This window comes from Oncorhynchus keta, chromosome 32 (genome assembly GCF_023373465.1).
Source record: "Oncorhynchus keta strain PuntledgeMale-10-30-2019 chromosome 32, Oket_V2, whole genome shotgun sequence".
Taxonomy (NCBI): Eukaryota; Metazoa; Chordata; class Actinopteri; order Salmoniformes; family Salmonidae; genus Oncorhynchus; species Oncorhynchus keta.
In genome coordinates, this window is record NC_068452.1 from 13,721,679 (window position 1) to 13,740,585 (window position 18,907).

The 18,907-nt window shown below is 41.3% G+C and overlaps 1 protein-coding gene across 5 annotated transcripts in view; it reads left to right on the plus strand.

The window, feature by feature from the left end:
* Positions 1-862: 862 nt before the first annotated feature.
* klc4 (kinesin light chain 4) overlaps positions 863-18,907 on the plus strand; it is a 30,417-nt gene continuing 12,372 nt past the window's right edge. The window contains exons 1-9 of one of the 5 annotated variants that reach the window (XM_035747001.2): positions 863-923; positions 9,511-9,778; positions 10,786-11,016; positions 12,316-12,394; positions 12,749-12,977; positions 13,214-13,301; positions 13,891-13,992; positions 16,802-16,975; positions 17,577-17,676. In XM_035747001.2, the coding sequence (XP_035602894.1) occupies positions 9,530-9,778; positions 10,786-11,016; positions 12,316-12,394; positions 12,749-12,977; positions 13,214-13,301; positions 13,891-13,992; positions 16,802-16,975; positions 17,577-17,676 (1,252 nt within the window). In that variant the 5' untranslated portion in view covers positions 863-923; positions 9,511-9,529. The other 4 variants (XM_035747000.2, XM_035747003.2, XM_035747002.2 and 1 more) reach the window with 4 other exon arrangements.

Sequence of the window (18,907 nt, forward strand, 5' to 3'; positions counted from 1 at the left end):
GGTACACTACAAAGAATAAACTCCACAGCTGGCAATTTCTTTCATTCATGAAAGTGATGGAACAATCCTTAAGTGTTGATTTAATATTTGTTTGATTATTCTTTTGGAAATCATATTGATTATCTAAGAAAAACAATTAACCATAAGCTTGGGTTACTATACAGATCTAAGAACTGTTTTAATGTATCCATTAGAAAGGCATTAGCCCAACTGCTGCTTCCTGTCCTGTTTAACCAATGGCTTAATCAAAATTATTCCGTGAGTTGAGGGCAAAAGGACAAGAATTTAAGCTAATCTGTAAAGTGTGTTTACTAAACAAACTGCTCGAAGTGAGCTGAATTTGAACAAGCTTGTTGAGTAAAATAAAGATGAGTGTTTGCTAAAAACCACTTAAAACCACATTCGTCATTATCATATTTGACAGCATGTATTGCAGGTAGATTTTCAGAATTGTTTGTTTCATTACCTGTGTTTTTGCATATACACTACCATTCAAAAGTTTGAGGTCACTTAGAAATGTCCTTGTTTTTGAAAGGAAAGTACATTTTTTTACCATTAAAATACCATCAAATTGATCAGAAATACAGTGTAGACATTGTTAAATGACTATTGTAGCTGGAAATGACTATTGTAGCTGGAAACGACTGATGGAATATCTACATAGGTGTACAGAGGCCCATTATCAACAACCATCACTCTTGTGTTCCAATCACACGTTGCGTTAGCTAATCAAAGTTTAGCATTTTAAAAGGCTAATTGATTATTAGAAAACCCTTTTGCAATTATGTTAGCACAGCTGAAAACTGTTGTCCTGATTAAAGAAGCTATAAAACTGGCCTTTAGACTAGTTGAGTATCTGGAGCGTCAGCATTTGTGGGTTCGATTACAGGCTCAAAATGGCCAGAAACTTTCTTCTGGAACTTGTAAGTCTATTCTTGTTCTGAGAAATGAAGGCTTGCAAAGAAGCTCAAGATCTCATACAATGCTGTGTACTACTCCCTTCACAGAACAGGGCGAACTGTCTCTAACCAGAATAGAAAGAGTGGGAGGCCCTGGTGCACAACTGAGCAATGATTTACTAGAAACTACTGATTTAAAGATTTTAGTGGATGTTCAAAGAGAACCGAACCATTGATTACAGTTTCTCCCATAGACTACTTTCTCCCATAGACTACTTTCAGGGTGAGGAACCATCGAACATTAAGTTGTGACATACTGAACCATTTTTATTTTTTACCATATTCATTCATATTCAAAAAAAAAAATAATTACAACTTGGTTATTAATCAAATTGACACATTTTATGTATTTGCGATGACTACTTGAAGGCAAGTGTACATTCAAATGTATAAAATAAATTATTTATTTATCTATATCAATGATGTATCTTTGGAAATGATGCATTTGGATTTGTTATTCGTACCGTCAGCCAGTGCCAGACACACACAGCCTCTGTGCAGCCACGCCCGAAAAAAAAAAATCCGATACATGACGTCGTTCAAAACTTCGCTGTGGATGCTGGGAGATCAATAACCAAGGAAGACATTTTGGATTTAAAACGAGCTCATTTAGTGGTTGACGAAAATATGCTCCGTCGGCAACACCATTTATCATTAGTTAGAATGTATCGTCAGATGGGTTTGTTTGTCAGTTGTGCGCAATGAAATGGCGTCGTTCTTGTGAAAAATTCCACGCATTGATCCCAAACCATATCGCCGCGCTCATCTACGAATTCTGTTAGTATAGGTTTCTTGCTGGCTCAGCTGTGTGTATGTACATCGAGAAGGCTCCTATAGTTCCTGGCTGTCCTACGAGGAATTAACCAATTTAGGTATGTAACCACATGCAAATGGGAGCATCTGATTTTGTTTTGGCTCACAGAATTCAACATTTTGCATAAGAAAGAACACAGGCAGTGTGATCGATTTTTCCCTATTGACTACACAGCTACAGACAGTAAGTAACTTAGCCTATAATAACAGTCCTTGTGAAGGCCTATTTTCTTTATACTGGAAAAAAATAAACTTACCATTTCACTGAGTTACAGTTCATATAAGGAAATTAGTCAATTGAAATAAATTCTTTAGGCCCTCACATGACTGGGCAGGGGTGCATCCCATTGATTGATGCACGAACGCCCCCGCTATCTTCATGCTATTTTCTAGATGCGAGGCGTGGCTTGACGTGACCACGCCCCCGAGTAGGATATAGCCGTAGGGTACTCCTTGTTCTTCCCATTTAATAATTCACTACAGTTTGGCGGCATCCTAAGCGCACTGCTGATACTTGTCGTTTCAATAAAGGTTTTCAGCAACCTCATTGTTATTAACATACTTGGCTTTCACAACATGGTTTGCATGATACTTATTATGCCACTAATTTGTTAGCTGACATGCTAAGACTAACAGTAAAGCTGTTGCAGTATTCTTAAGTCACTGTTTATTTACATTTACATTTAAGTCATTTAGCAGACGCTCTTATCCAGAGCGACTTACAAATTGGTGCATACACCTTATGACATCCAGTGGAACAGCCACTTTACAATAGTGCATTTACCCATAGCTGGGGATACAATCCTACCAAATGGCCCAAAGTTGTCTATGGTGATGTCTACACCTACTTGTTGGAATCTCCGGTTTTGCATGTACCGGTGTCCTAGCTAACTAGCCAACATTGTCACCCCCGCCTCTTCTTCTTTGGTGTTTATTGGTGATTGGCATTCAAGTTACTGCCACCTATTGTACTGGAGCGTCCCTGCTTCGCGTCTGTGTACTGGAGTCCTAGCGTAAAAGTGGACCAATAGCAATATGAAGGGGGCTGCAATTTCACCCTTCTCATGGGACCAGGAGTTTTATTTTGGGAGCACTGTGTGACTATGAAAACAAATCTCCCAGATAATTATTGTAATGATAATGTTTTGCTGTACCGTTGTTTCCAAGTGCCCTAAAGAAACAAGGGAGTGCAGATTCGTTTGTCATGGTTTCACCATTACTGCAGTGACAACTGCTTGCTTGTAGCCCACCTAGGTCTTACAGTATATCGACGGGACCGCATTTTACATTAATAAACCATGTCGTGGGCTGTTCTAAAACTACTCGCTCGTCAATGTCGATAACCATTTGTTTACACTTCAGTCATGTTACCTCATTGCCTAATAACCTGGCAACTTTACCAGTATATCCACACATTTTGGGGACGCAGAAAGGGATAGCTCCTTCAGGAGATCAATGAATGAATGACCGATCTCTTGCATGTCCTCATCACAAACCTGCTGGGTTAATGCATCTCAATAGGAAAGTAGTGCTTTTACACAATGTAGAAACCTAGTATTGACTTTAATTTCAATGACAGGTATTCTTGTCAAGCTAATATCTTTTTTTTTTACAGATTTCCATATTAGTTTCTAGGGCACAACATGTGCTTCAAAAGTAACTACAATTTAACTTGGGAGCACCCATACTACAAATAGCAATGCCATTTTTTTCCTAATAACAGGCATCAAACGATTTGAGCAGAGATGCTGGTCCAGTCCACTTTGCCTTTTATTTACTGAAGTGGAGAAGTTAAATCAAGGCCAGTGAAGAAATGGTGACCTTTGGACTGCAGACAGCTCACAACAGCAGTCCAATATGTCACTGGATCTGAAAGGGTGAGATAAAAGGAAGAAATTGGTCCCCTAGTTACAGTTTTACCAGACAGGTGCTCAAATGCACACACCCAGAAGACATACAGTACTGTATGAAATCTTGTTCCTCTGTAAATATTTTCATAGTAGTTTGCAGTGAAGATTACTCTCAGCGTGCTCTGTTAAATAAATGTATGCTCTGGTGTTGAAACCTTGAAGCAGGCTGACACAAACAGTAACAGGCCTATAATTGACCCTCGTGATGCTGTAAAATGTGCACTCTTGGACTATGACTTTTGAAATCATGTTGGGCCCTTGCCCCCTTTGTCAGACAACTGTGCATACAAAGAAGCCTACGAAACCGACTATCTGAAACATTTAATAGCTACTACACTTTGAAGAGAACATCTCCATTTTACTATTATTCCTTCCATTTCCTATCATTACCCATGTCTCATAAGTTTACCAGTGCAGGGAATTGAAACATGAATAAGGTTGTGCTTTTATCTGCAGTTGAGTGGTTCGCACAACACTCAGGGGAAATACTTTTCATTGTAATAATATAATAATAATATATAATAATAATAATATATGCCATTTAGCAGACGCTTTTATCCAAAGCGACTTACAGTCATGTGTGCATACATTCTACGTATGGGTGGTCCCGGGAATCGAACCCACTACCCTGGCGTTAACGTAAATACTCCAGACCACAAGGTGGCAGTAGTTTTTGGTTTGTGCTTGCTTAGCTGTAGCTTAGCTGTAGATTGCTAATGTTAGCTAGCTAGTATTGGTAGTAATCCCTTGATACTAGCCAGATGGCCATAACTAGCGTAGCTCGCAACATTTATAATTAAATCACAATGGATTTGTTTTTGAATGAAGCCGATGCCTGTAAGCCTCCGAGATTCAGTGGAGAAGCTAGCTATGCTGTTCTACTGGCAAGTGGTAATAACTGTTTAAGCTAGCATGTGAACTGGCATTGGCAGTATGGGATAATGGATAGTGAATTTTATTATTTCCTCATCTTGCTAGATGGCTCGCTTAGTAATAAATAAATGGGTTGTGTACATTGTTCTGCACTTACCACCCCATTAGTTTCATGTGAAGTGTGACTGCCTTTCAGTTGGCAAGCTAATGAGGAAGTGCATATCAAACCTAACAAAAAAAATCCCTCAAGCACAAAATACCTGCGCTAGATGTAAAGACTGTTTTTTCTTGTCACTCTGTCAGCTCCTTCATGTGGAGGTTCATGCTCCCTGATTGGCTCAGTCAGCCACTGCAGAGCATTGCGATTCTACAAATAGAAACGGCTGGTTCGACAGTACCAGGTCTAGCACAGTAGAAGGCCGTTCCTTCTCTTGCTAAGTGCCTATCGTCCGTCAGATTTATCGTGTGTCTAACCTATTGGGGCGTGGGTGGGCAATTCCAGTCCTCGAGGGCCTGATTGGTGTCACAGTTTTGCCCCAGCTAACACACCTGATTCCAATAATCGCCTAATCGTGATCGTCAGTTTAGAATACAATTTGATTAATCAGCTGTGTTTGCTAGGGATGGCGAAAAAGTGACACCAATCAGGCCTTCGAGGACTGGAGTTGCCCACCCCTGTATTAGAGGAAGGATGAAATGAATGAATTGGAGAGAAATGCTGTAAAATCATAAAACCTCCTCCATTTACTGCAATAGCCTATATGTATAAGAAAAGGGTACTAGCCTTGCACAAATAGGGAATCATGTTCTTCAGGACTGAATTTAGGCATCATGTTGAATCAATACATGTTCAGGGCCATATTGATTTAGAGTTCTTGTGCCTATTTCCTCATGTAGCTAGCTTGTTAATTGTACAGAGAGGAAAAAAGTGTTGCAAATTTCAAGCTTGTTTTTTATAAAACGCATCCTATTAATACCACTATCTGATTACTGCTCTCAAACCAGACAGGTTGGGATTTCTATTGATATTCTAGTAATGGAGATAGCCAAGAGACTCGAGACAATTATCCCAGATCTCTACTTGTGCTAGTTATTCGCTCCTTTTGCCTCGCTCTGGCAGGTAGGTGCATTGAGCCAGCAAATGAAAGGTTGCTGGATCGAATCCCCAAGCTGACAAGGTAAAAAGCTGTCGTTCTGCCCCTGAGCAAGGCCCACTGTTCCCCGAGTGCCTATTTTTTAAGGCATCCCCCCCGCACCTCTAATTCAGAAGGGTTGGGTTAAATGCAGAAGACATTTCCGTTGACTAGGTACATCTGACTAGGTAGGTATCCCTCTTTCCCTTCTGCCGCACTGTGAAAGAGGCAGCGTGGCATTTGAACCAGCATCAATGATTCATTGCTATGACTCTCCATTGTCGGACGGGTTGGAAAATGTCAGCTTCAAGAGCCATTCTATCAGACTAGCTACTTTAATAAACCGGCTTTTAAAAACATCTTTAGCCTTGTTGCTTCACATCGAGGAGACAAAAGGGGAGAGGGGGGTTAGCGACTCAGCAGTGCTTTTCATTCAATCTCTGTAACATTTGTTTTGTCCTGGAAAACACCGGAAGTACATTGTCTTTGACTTACTGGGTTTGATAGGATAGGGCCTTAGATCTCCATGTAACTTTAAATATGTGTGTGTAAATTGGACTTGTGTTGATTTCGAAAAGAAAGTTCTGAGAAAGTTGAAGTTATATGCGTGGATCTCAAGTCCACGCATGTGTCAGTTATAGTCTAAAGGGCTTCAGTGTATCTAAGCAAGAAGAGTTCTGTGAGCATCGATGCATTATTTTCATTTTATATTGTGTACAAATAGGCCTACCTATGTTCACATGCAGTAAATCAACCATTCTGCCACCGTTGGGCAGAAACGTTATGGGAAAGTGTAGTCTAACGAATTAACACAGGAAGAAACCCTGAGAGGAACCAGACACGAAATGCTGAGCCAAGCCTATGATGTCCAGAGCAAGACTAAATGGCATTCATGTGTGACCTAGGCCTGTTAGCATGTGGTAATTTTAGCAAACATCACTGTTAGGTAGCTTATGTTATTGAATGCACAGTCTTCTATATCTTGATCCTTGCAGTCAACCTGTGAGAGGCTATGCTATTGATTGTTGAATGAGTTAATGGATAGATTAGAAGGGTGCAGATGCATTTGTACAAGACTCAAATAAGGCTGTCAATCTTAACGTTACTGTCTGTAAAATTTGTACTCATCAGTAGAATAATTACATATATACATACATACATATATGCCATTTAGCTGACGCTTTTATCCAAAGCGACTTACAGTCATGTGTGCATACATTCTACGTATGGGTGGTCCCGGGAAACGAACCCACTACCCTGGCGTTACAAGCGCCATGCTCTACCAACTGAGCTACAGAAGGACCCAGAGCATAGTCAGGTTCTTCAAAAGATGGTTGCTTAGCTGATCCACCATCAGTATAAACAGCAGTATCTTCCTGTTTTGCTATCCTCATGTTTATAAATATCAAAATGTAAACAATAGGCTACAACAATATTTCACCCCTTTGCAAAGAAGGCTTTTTTGATTTTATGATGACAGTGTATACCAAGCTATTTTGAAGTTGTATTATTTTTTTCTTAACATCCCTAGTGGGTTTCCAGCTGTCCCTACATCTCATCTCCCCAACCAAAACCACATATGCCGCCTTCCCACGTGTCCCTAAATCAGAAACATCAGTCTGCAATCTCTCCTATCCACTAGTAACCGGCAGAGACCAGAGGCAGGAGAAGATAAAGCACTGCCATAGCCATCAACACCAAAAATATAGCTCGCCAATGGGCCCTATAATTCCATCTGGATGTGATGGGATTGGAGAGGAATGGCTTTATGCTACCAAAGACAGGGTGACACGAGACAGGGCGTGGAGATGGAGGCAGCGTCTGTATTACCCACACTGTTCTCATGAAATTTTTATGTCACTCGTGGTGGTCTATTGTACAGAGGAAGCAAAAATGAGGGCTATTTAATATTTCAAGCTTTCTTCTCCTTTAAATGGTAGTGTGCCCTGGTCACCATTTTAAATCTGATGAGCCCATTGTCATATTTGCTAGTAGCTGGGATTGGGGTCAATACCATGTCAATTAAGGAACTTAATTCATTAATTAAACCTCATAGTAAAGAATTATGAGCAATTGTTCATTAATTTGTTGAATTTCAATTAAATTCCCTAAATTAAATTTCTGTAAATTGACTGACTGAAATTGACTACAACCCTGGCTAGTGTTTTCTGTTGAGGGAACCCAATATCCCTTATTCATGTGAGCTACCACAGTTTTTTTTTCTTCTTTGTGCCTTTTTATGCTTCTTCTGAGTGTGCTCCTTGGGACATTGTGTAAATAATTAAGAGCGCTCATTTCAAGCTTCCTTTTTGCACACAGCTAACAAACATACTATGATGAATAGTTTAAAAAAAAGACTATCTACTAGCTATCTTAACCAACTGTAGCTTAACAGTACTTGGCCCTGGGAAGACTATCACTGCTATATGCTCACATGTGTGGCATTATTGCTGTACTATACTACTTTGCTTTACCATGAAAGTAAATCTATAGTGTTTTTGATACCAGATCTCATTACCTTTTGAACGTATGGATTAACTGAGTTATGGTATTGAACTAGTCTTTCCTTTACCTATGCTTGCTCAAAATATTTTTTTCTTCTTTGAACATGGCGTCTTCCAAAGGGAACCCCCCCCCGGGCAATAACGCTGTTGACTGTGCCAAAAGGTTAATCTGACTTGGAATTCCCTACAGATGTCCTTTGAGAAGTCTAATAGTGGCTTCGTAGCCACTCATGAAATATGACTCATGCGCCTGTAAAAGCGCCATTACTTCTTTGAAATTAGACCTCTGTAATCCGTCATGCCGACAATCAACATTTTGCACTAGTTGTTTACCCTGTGTTCAGTGTAGTCTACAGCACATCTAGAGTTTAGATATCCTTTGTTTGTTTCCAGATTACATTCAGCTGAATCCCATTAAAAGCAATTCTGTATTCTTCTGAATCTATAGATTTTGGCTCTATATAGTCAACCTATTTTTAGAAGGCTTGCTGAAAATAATGGATTGGGGCTCGATGCCATGTGTGTTTTTCAATATGAAAGGAATGTCATACAAGCTAGTAGCGTACCGTACCACTCTGTCAAGCTGCGTGTGTGTGTGTGCACACAGCATCCAGGTGAAATGATACGTGGCTCTTGGTGTTCTATTTCTGTCAGTCTGTTTCCATGGCTCTAAACAGACCTTTTTTTTTTAATGGGATATTTAAATGCCAAAATCACCACAGAGTTAGAGATTATCTGCCTGTTTTATGTTTTGGAATAAGAATACCAATACGAGTGACTAGAGCGGAGTTATTCCACAATGGAAATACACAAGTCGGATACAACCGTTTACTCTTTATCTGCAAGCTTTGATGGTGAACTCAGGGCTAAATACTCGGGGGTGGGGTTTAGCCTAATTGTCTGCAGCTATGCCCACGCCAAGCCTAATCATGTGACTGTCTTGTGAAGGAAGAGGGAGCCATGTGTTTTATTTACTCTGGCTTTGTCGATTTGCAGGGAATGTAGAGAGTGTGGGCTAGATTGGACTCCTACCCTGTCATTTTTTGTTTCTATCCCAAGGCTTCCATTTCCTCGTACATCTCTATCCAGTTTAATTAGACATGTAGCATGGATTGTAAACGGAGCAACCTTTTCTTCTGCTGATAATGACAGTGGAAGTCTCAATGTTGGAATCTCGTGAATCGAACTGCTATTGTTTTATTCTGATGGGTCCAAAGAAAATCCCCAAAAGTGAGGTCATTGCATTAAAAGGAACCACTGCCCCAAGAGTGACCTAACCTCCCACCTTCCTTTTCTTCCACTTCTCTCCCTCCACCAGCCTCTAAGTCCACCAGGCAATGTCAATAATGGTGTACCCCAGGGAGGACCGCCTGGAGAAGCTGTCCCAGGAGGAGATCATCTCCAGCACCAAGCTGGTGATCCAGGGCCTGGAGGCGCTGAAGAGCGAGCACAACTCCATCCTGCACAGCCTGCTGGAGACCATCCGCTGCCTGAAGAAGGACGAGGAGGCCAACCTGGTGCACGAGAAGTCCAGCCTGCTGCGCAAGTCAGTGGAGATGATCGAGCTGGGGCTGGGCGAGGCGCAGGTAAGGGTTGACGATCCCTGGGTGATATGGAGAGAGTAAGCCATACGGGAATGTTTTGGGTAATGTTAATCAATCCGTTCTTGGGGTGGATCCCCATGAGTTGTCTTAGGTCTCTTTATGTAGTGTTGTGGTGTCTCTTGTCAAGATGTGTGTATTGTCCTATGTTATTATTTAGAAAATGTGTAATCCCCGTCCCCGCAGGAAGCCTTTTGCTGTTTGGTAGGCCGTCAATTGTAAATAAAAACTTATCTGACTTAAGTAAACATTAACTGGAATTAATGTTGCATGCGTCAGTTTCATGTTTTGAAGTTGACTAGTCTTTCTCTGGCTTATGTAAGCCTGCCTGTCTCTGGCCACAGGAGTCCACAGCTGCCACAAATTATTACCTTTATCTATCAATCATATTTCAATCAATCCAATGTATTTAAAGATGTCACAAAGTGCTTATTTAGAAACCCAGCCTAACACCCCAAAGAACAAGCAATGCAGATATAGAAGTACGGTGACTAGAAAAACTCCCTCAAAAGCCAGGAACCTAAGAAACCTAGAGGAACTAGGCTCTGAGGGATGGCCAGTCCTCTTCTGGCTATGCCGGGTGGCAATTGATAGTACATGGCCATTAAGGCCAGATCGTTCTTCAAGATGTTCAAACGTTCATAGATGACCAGCAGGGTCAAATAATAATCAGGGGTTGTAGAGAGGGGCAACCTCAGGAGTAAATGTCAGTTGGCTTTTTATAGCCAAGCATTCTGAGGTTGAGAGGGCAGGTTCTGGAGAGGGCGAAAGAGGTCTGGGACAAGGTAGTACAACTTGTGAACAGGTCAGGGTTCCATCGCCGCAGGCACCACAGTAGAAACTGGAGCAGCAGCACGACCATGTGGACTGGGGACGGGTACAGCCAGGAGTCTACTGGCCAGGTAGTCCTGAGGCACGGTCCTAGGGCTGAATCGCATACAATGATGCATAATTAATTGATCCCTCTGCATGTATGCACCTTTCTCTGTCAGGTGATGATGGCCCTGTCTGCCCACCTGAACGCTGTGGAGTCGGAGAAGCAGAAGCTGCGTGCCCAGGTACGTCGGCTTTGCCAAGAGAACCAGTGGCTGCGAGACGAGCTGGCGGGCACCCAGCAAAAGCTGCAGAAGAGCGAGCAGAGTGTGGCCCAGCTGGAGGAGGAGAAGAAGCATCTGGAGTTCATGAACCAGCTCAAGAAGTACGACGAGGATGTGTCCCCTACTGTGAGTTATGCCCTCACACCCATACTTAAATGCACAACACAATTGCTTGCACACAAGCACAAACACACTGCTCGTGAATCTGTTCAAGAATTATGATGAAAACATTTCCTTCTCTGAGGTAATGTATACACACACACACACTCCCTGATCATAAACAATTGAACCAGCTCGAGAGCTGTAATCATCATGCAAGTAATCAGGCATTGCATTTGCCTCTGCTGATGAAGCCCCTTCTGGCGGGTTGCAACTGACCTATCGATAATACTTTTTTGTTGTTGCCTATAGTCTACATTCTCTATTCTCAACCAGGATTTTGATCTCTCCATTAATGTGCAAGATAATTCTTAGAGTGGATTGATGGCTAGGGATTTCTCCCTACAAGATGAAATTAAAGCTGAGAGCACCTTTTTTGTAAAGCCTAGTTAACACCTGGGCAATTCCAGTCCTCGAAGGCCTGATTGGTGTCACACTTTAACCCCCATCCCTAGCGAACACACCTGATTTTAAACTAATTTCATTTTTATCTGAATATCATGATTAGTTGATTATTGGAGTCTGGTGTGTTAGCTGGGGCAAAAGTGTGACACAAATCAGTCCCCCGAGGACTGAGTTGCCCAGGCCTGACTGACAAGCTCCATATTCTGTAACTTTCTTTATTCTTCCCTCTGAGCAATGCAGGCTGCCAAGGTGAATGAATTGGTCTCATTTACTTTAATTGTTATTTGCCCTATATTTAACTTGGCAAGTCAGTTAAGAACAAATTCTAATATACAATGACGCACCAACCATTATGAACTGATTAAAGTTTATGGTGGGCAGAAGTCCTCTATCGTTTGGCTGCTATAAGGCAATTAATTTAGTCATTAACATTTATACATTTTGACGAGAGCTCGTTAATATGTACCAAATGTAGTCCACTGGAATTTAGAACTGTTCAAATGATGTCAGCTGTTGAATATTTATGATTGTAGTACATGTTTGAGAATGCAAAGACGAGGGGTATGAATGTGGAAGATGGGGTGAGGTATTTCTAGTTCAGCCTGAAGGGAACTGTGATGAGGTACATGAGTCTCCTTGAGCACCCTCGGCATGGATTTTCACATGCTGTCTGTCAAACATTGACTCTAAATCCCAGATGGCCACAAGAAGTTTCCATCGAATTGAAACGCACAATATAACTTTAATTTCTAGTCAAAAGTGCTGCCCAGCTGTTTGAGACTGTGGGGTGGGTCTTGACAAATGTATTTGTCACTGTGTATAGAATTAGAATTCCACTGCTTAAATCTTTTTTTTTTCCAGGAGGAGAAAGATGGAGAGCCTCCTAAAGATACACTGGACGACCTCTTCCCCAATGATGAGGAGGACAACAGTCAAGGAAGTAAGCGGTCTGTCTACCTACAACCATATCCTGCGTCATCGTGTATTGGATTAGTATAGATTATTTATTTTAGTTGAATGCTCATTGCTTTGGTGTGTAACGTCAAACAACAACCTGTTGCGTCGTCTTTTTTATTTAAGGTCCCATATTTGAACTTGAGTTGCTCTAATATTGAGCTGATGACCCTCATCTGATAATTTTATCAGCACAGAACTGGCATTTTACTGATCTTCAAATATATATGTATTCTATGGATTGTATACAAAAGAGAATTTTAAATCCATATAAGAACTTAAAACTCTGCAGCAACTGCCCAAAACTTCTACCTGTGAACAAACCGCATCTCTCCTTCAGTGCCTCACCAGCATAACAGTGCAGCGGTGGCCGCAGCCCAGCAGGGTGGCTATGAGATCCCAGCCCGCCTGAGGACCCTCCACAACCTGGTGATCCAGTACGCCTCCCAGGGCCGCTACGAGGTGGCCGTGCCCCTCTGCAAGCAGGCTCTGGAGGACCTGGAGAAGACATCTGGACACGACCACCCTGACGTGGCCACCATGCTCAACATCCTGGCCCTGGTCTACAGGTGTGTGTGCGTTTTACGTTGGTCTCTTTGTTGGAGCCACCATATGAACACGGCTCCAGCAGGAAAAAGGTTATCACATGTATGTGCTGCTATCCTTTATAATTATACTGTAACACCTATATAACCACACTTTTTCACCACCTATGCCACTTATCTACACACTGCTTCTCCCTTCAGCACCGAGTTTATTCCGGGTCTTTTTCTTTTAGACTATTATGTGTTTTTCTTTTTTTCAGGGACCAGAACAAATACAAGGAGGCGGCTCACCTGCTCAATGATGCACTGTCTATCCGGGAGAAAACCCTTGGGAAAGACCACCCTGCGGTGAGTTAGTCTACCAGATGGAGCAATCTCTTCTTTTTTTTTCACTAGACAAAAGGGGACTTTTCTGCATGTTTTTTTTTATTAGGATTCTTAAGGACGTGGGTTGGAGAAGGTCAGGTTGAAACTGCCGTCAGCGGCTCCAAGGGCTGGCTAATCCTAAAGCATGTTGGCCATGAATACATTACAGGAATGTACTGTTTAGCACGTTCCTAATGGCAAATCTGGTTGTCAGCACTTGGGCACGCATCTAGGCAGAGAGAAGTTAGTTAATATCCATTCGTACGCATCCACATTAAAGGCTCCTGGATAGTGCCTGGGCATAATGGGAATGCAAAAGGTGCTCGCTCATTGTAATGTAAATGCTCCCAAAGTTGAAATGTCCGTTGTCACAAATTGTACAACTATTGTCAATTTTGTATTCATGCCAATATGTAGTGGTGTTAGATGTTTATAAGACGACACATTTGTAGATGTACTTTTGGAAACATTTAAACTGTACAGGCTCCCTTGTTTGACTCACTGCATTGCAGGTACAGAGCAGCTACATAACACGATGAGAGCTGCTCACTAATCCTTCTCTGTTTCTCAGGTGGCTGCGACACTGAACAATCTGGCAGTGTTGTATGGCAAGAGGGGGAAGTACAAGGAAGCTGAGCCCCTTTGCAAGAGGGCTCTGGAGATCAGAGAGAAGGTAGGTCTAGTGCAGTACATATCCAGTGCAGACATACTAGGTAAAATGATACAATGTCAGTTAATTTGTACTGTGCTTTGTTCAATTAGCCGAAGTTCATCACCAGCTCATTATTATGATTTATGACATGGCGAGACATTGAGGTCATATTAAATGACAATTCATTTTTTATGGCTTTGATGATGGCGGAGGTTTGTAAAAAGAAGAAAAAAAACTATTATGCCATCACTCTGTCCCGTAACACTTCTAATGGTTTCATGGCAGCCATAAAATATCAATGTTTTATATATACCGTACCAGTCAAAAGGTAGGACAGACCTACACATTCAAGGATTTTTTTTATTTTTACTATTTTCTACATTGTAGAAGATTGAAGACATCAAAACTATGAAATAACACAAGGAATCATGTAATAACCAAAAAAAGTGTTAAACAAATCAAAATATATTTGAGATTCTTCAAAGTAGCCACCCTTTGCCTTGACAGCTTTGCACACTCTTGGCATTCTCTCAACCAGCTTCATTCACCTGGAATGCATTTCAATTAACAGGTGTGCCTTGTTAAAAGTTCATTTGTGTAATTTCTTTCCTTAATGCGTTTGAGCCAATCAGTTGTGTTGTGACAAAGTAGGGGTGGTATACAGAGGATAGCCCTGTTTGGTAAAAGGCCAAGTCCATATTATGGCAAGAACAACTCAAATAAGCAAAGAGAAACGACAGTCCACCATTACTTTAAGTCATGAAGGTCAGTCAATCTGGAACATTTCAAGAACTTTGACAGTTTCTCAACCAGCTTCAAATGACTTCCTTGCCTGGTCCACCAACTACTTCTCAGAGTTCAGTGTGTCAAATCGGAGGACCTGTTGTCCGGACCTTTGTTAGTCTCTATGGGGGTGCCACAGGGTTCAATTCTCGGTCCGGCTCTCTTCTCTGTATATATCAATGATGTCGCTCTTGCTGCAGGTGATTTGTTGATCCACCTCTATGCAGATTACATGATTCTGTATACTTCTGGCCTTTCTTTGGACACTGTTAACAAACCTACAAACTAGCTTCAGTGCCATACAAAACTCCTTCCGTGGCTTCCAACTGATCTTAAATGCTAGTGAAACTAAATGCATGATTTTCAACCGATCGCTGCCGCCCGCCCAACTAGCATCAGTACTTTGAACGGTTCTGACTTAGAATATGTGGACAACTACAAATACCTAGGTGTCTGGCTGGACTGAACTCTCCTTCCAGACTCACATTAAGCATCTCCAATCCAAAATTAAATCTAGAATCAGCTTCCTATTTCGCAACTAAGCCTCCTTCACTCACGCTGCCAAACATACCCTCGTGACACTGACTAGCCTACCGATCCTTGACTTCGGCGATGTAATTTACAAAATAGCCTCCAAGACTCTACTCAGCAAACGGGATGTAGTCTATCACGGTGCCATCTGTTTTGTCACCAAAGCCCCATATACCACCCACCACTTCAACCTGAATGCTCTTGTCGGCTGGCCCTCGCTACGTATTCGTCGCCAAACCCACTGGCTCCAAGTCATCTATAAGTCTTTGCTAGCTAAAGCTCCGCCTTATCTAAGCTCACTGGTCACCTTAGCAACACCCACCCGTAGCGCACGCTCCAGCAGGTATATCTCGCTGGTCATCCCCAAAGCCAACACTCTTTGGCTGCCTTTCCTTCCAGTTCTCTGCTGCCAATGACTTCAGCGACGTTTGCAATTTGAATTTTATCTCCCACACTAGCTTTAAGCATCAGCTCTCTGAGCAGCTTACCTATCGCTGCATCTGAAAATAGCCCATCCAGCTACCTAACTCATCCCCATATTGTTTTTGTTTAATTTTTTTGTTCTTGCACATCTACACATCGATCACTAGTGTTAATTTGCTAAATTGTAATTACTTTGCTGCTATGACTTCCTTAATCCATTTGCATACACTGTATATAGATTTTTCTATTGTGTTATTGACTACTTTTGTCTATCCCGCGTGTAATTGTTTTTTGTCGCTTTGCTTTATCTTGGCTAGGTCGAAGTTGCCTGCCTGGTTAAATAAAAGTGAAATATATATATATATATATATTAAACCATTGTGTCTGTTACTTGAATGTGAAGCATTTATTTGTTCTGCAATCTGAGGTACAATTAACTAATGTACTTATCCTCTGCAGCAGAGGTAACTCTGGGTCTTCCTTTCCTATGGCAGTCCTCATGAGAGCCAGTTTCATTATAGCGTTGGATGGTTTTTGCGACTGCGCTTGAAGGAACTTTCAAAGTTCTTGACAGACCTACGTGTCTTAAAGTAATGATGGACTGTTGTTTCTCTTTGCTTATTTGAGCTGCTCTTGCCATAATATGGACTTAGGGCTATCTTCTGTGTACCACCCCTACCTTGTCACAACGCAACTGATTGGCTCAAACGCATTAAGAAGGAAAGAAATTCCACAAATTAACAAGGCACCTGTTAATTGAAATGTATTCCAGGTGACAACCTCATGAAGCTGGTTGAGAGAATGCCAAGAGTGTGCAAAGCTGTCATCAAGGCAAAGGGTGGCTACTTTGAACAATCTAAAATGTATTTTGATTTGTTACTATGTAATTCCATATGTTATTTCATAGTTTTGATGTCTTCACTATTATTCTGCAATGTAGAAAATAAAGAAAAACCCTGGAATGAGTAGGTGTCCACTTTTGACTGAGACTTTATACAGTACATCTTAAAAAATGAGTTGCGTTGCCATCTTTGATTATTTGGCTGCACCTCAACTCGTGTTTGATGCTTCTGTCCTCTCGCCTCCCATATAGGTGCTGGGCAAGGACCATCCTGATGTGGCCAAGCAGCTGAACAACCTGGCCCTGCTGTGTCAGAACCAGGGCAAGTACGAAGAGGTGGAGTACTACTACTGCCGTGCCCTGGAGATCTACGAGTGCAGGCTGGGCCCTGACGACCCCAACGTGGCTAAGACCAAGAACAACCTGGTGAGGGGGCTGCCTGGCTTTTTGACTGCCGTTCTTGACTACTGCTGCTCGTGGGTGAACAACTCTGCTGGTTTTCTCTTTCATCTGACACTAATTGCACAGAAGTGCCGACACCTGATTTCTCAGGTCAAAATCAGACAGCGGTTTCAAATTAAGAACAAAAACCTGTAGACATTAAGGCCCTACGACACCGGTGTCAAACTCATTCCACAGAGGGGCCATGTGTCTGGGGGATTTCGCTCCTCCCTTGCACTTGATTGATGAACTAACTCCCCACACCTACTTGTCTAGGGCTTAATAAAAAATATTTTAGAACGACACTAGGCCTTCCGTGGATTGAGTTTGACAACCCTGTCCTATGAGAACCAAAGTTGCTCATCCTTGCCGTAGGTCTTTGATCCTGTTATGCTTGTATTTATATTGGTGGTAGACTAAACAAGATGTTGCAGGGAATGAAATTTGTTTCCTTTTAAATCTCATTAACTGTGATGGTTGTTGCTTTGTGTAGATGGAACCTGGTTTAGTGATTTGCATTGTGCATACTTTTAGTTCAAAGGTGAAATGTCTGAACTCTCCTGAGCCTTTTCCTCTCGTCTCCCAGGCTTCGTGTTACTTGAAGCAGGGGAAGTACAAGGAGGCGGAAATCCTTTACAAAGAGATTCTCACCCAAGCTCACGAGAAGGAATTTGGATCCGTGGATGGTGAGCAAACTAGTCCAAAACTCGAAAGGGCCACAACAAACACTTGGGGGTAGTAGTCACTGCCTCCTTATTTGCAAACTTTTTTTTTCAATCTGTTCTTCGTCTACTCAAAGATACAGTACGTTCTAGTGTTTCTTTTACATGAATTCAAAGTCTTGGGTTTCTAGAATGAACAATTGAGCGCTGGACTGTACTGACCACAGACATACAGTAAGTCTGTAGATCTGACATTGTAGAACACTTTATTTCACACGTAGCATTTTGTACTGGCAAACTAGCTAACTGATTTGTCAAATTTTGCCATCAATTATCAGGATGAGTTATGACGCCCAGTTAATGACAACGTAGTTGACAAGTCGACTTGAAGTGTAAGGGTTCATTGCTAATGAGAACATAGTCAACATTTAACTTTAAGTGTAGGGTTCAACCACTTACAGAATAGTGCAGGCTGGAGCAGACTGATTTAAGAGCTGTTCAATAAATACTTCAAAATCTAGATCATAAAGAAAACAACTGGTTACGAGGAGTATAGAGTATTTGAAATAAATGTTTAGTAGATTATATTTTTAGACGTAAAGATTTAGAATATTTGAAGGACTAGCTGGCTAACTAACAGGTTTTGTTAAATTCCTAAATTGAAAGAAGTATTTGGAAGAAAAAAATAATGGACTTCTTCCCATATTGAATGTATTGGGAACTTGAACATTTGTCCTATTTTCTAGCATTTGCGAGTTGTTTCTGATGCTCAATTGAATTATCTTTTTCATTTGAGGTGTTATGGATGATCAAAGTGCCATTAAAGGTTTTCTTGACCTTTCACTCTAAATGCCATGTCACATTGTAGGATAATCACTGGGCATGTGCATATGATACACAACAATGAAGGTGAGTGGAACATTGATGGGGGGGGGAGTTTTCCCAGAAAGAAATATGCACATTTCTGAAACCAAAACTAAATCCAACTTGGTTTACATAGGTGGTGCTTATTATATTGCCCAGCATTTAATTAATTAATTATTTATTACCAGTTGCGATATAAAGAATGTGAACAAAGATATTTAAGTCTCGGTTTTTGTTCTTTTTTGTGTTGTGTAAAATTCCATACTTTTGTTATATATTTTTCATGATTTTTATAATAGTGACACATATGTTTCATTGTATTTTTGGGTTCATCTGTCATGACATTACTTCACCAACTTAGTAGTCTTGACACAATGCTTTCGTAACACTG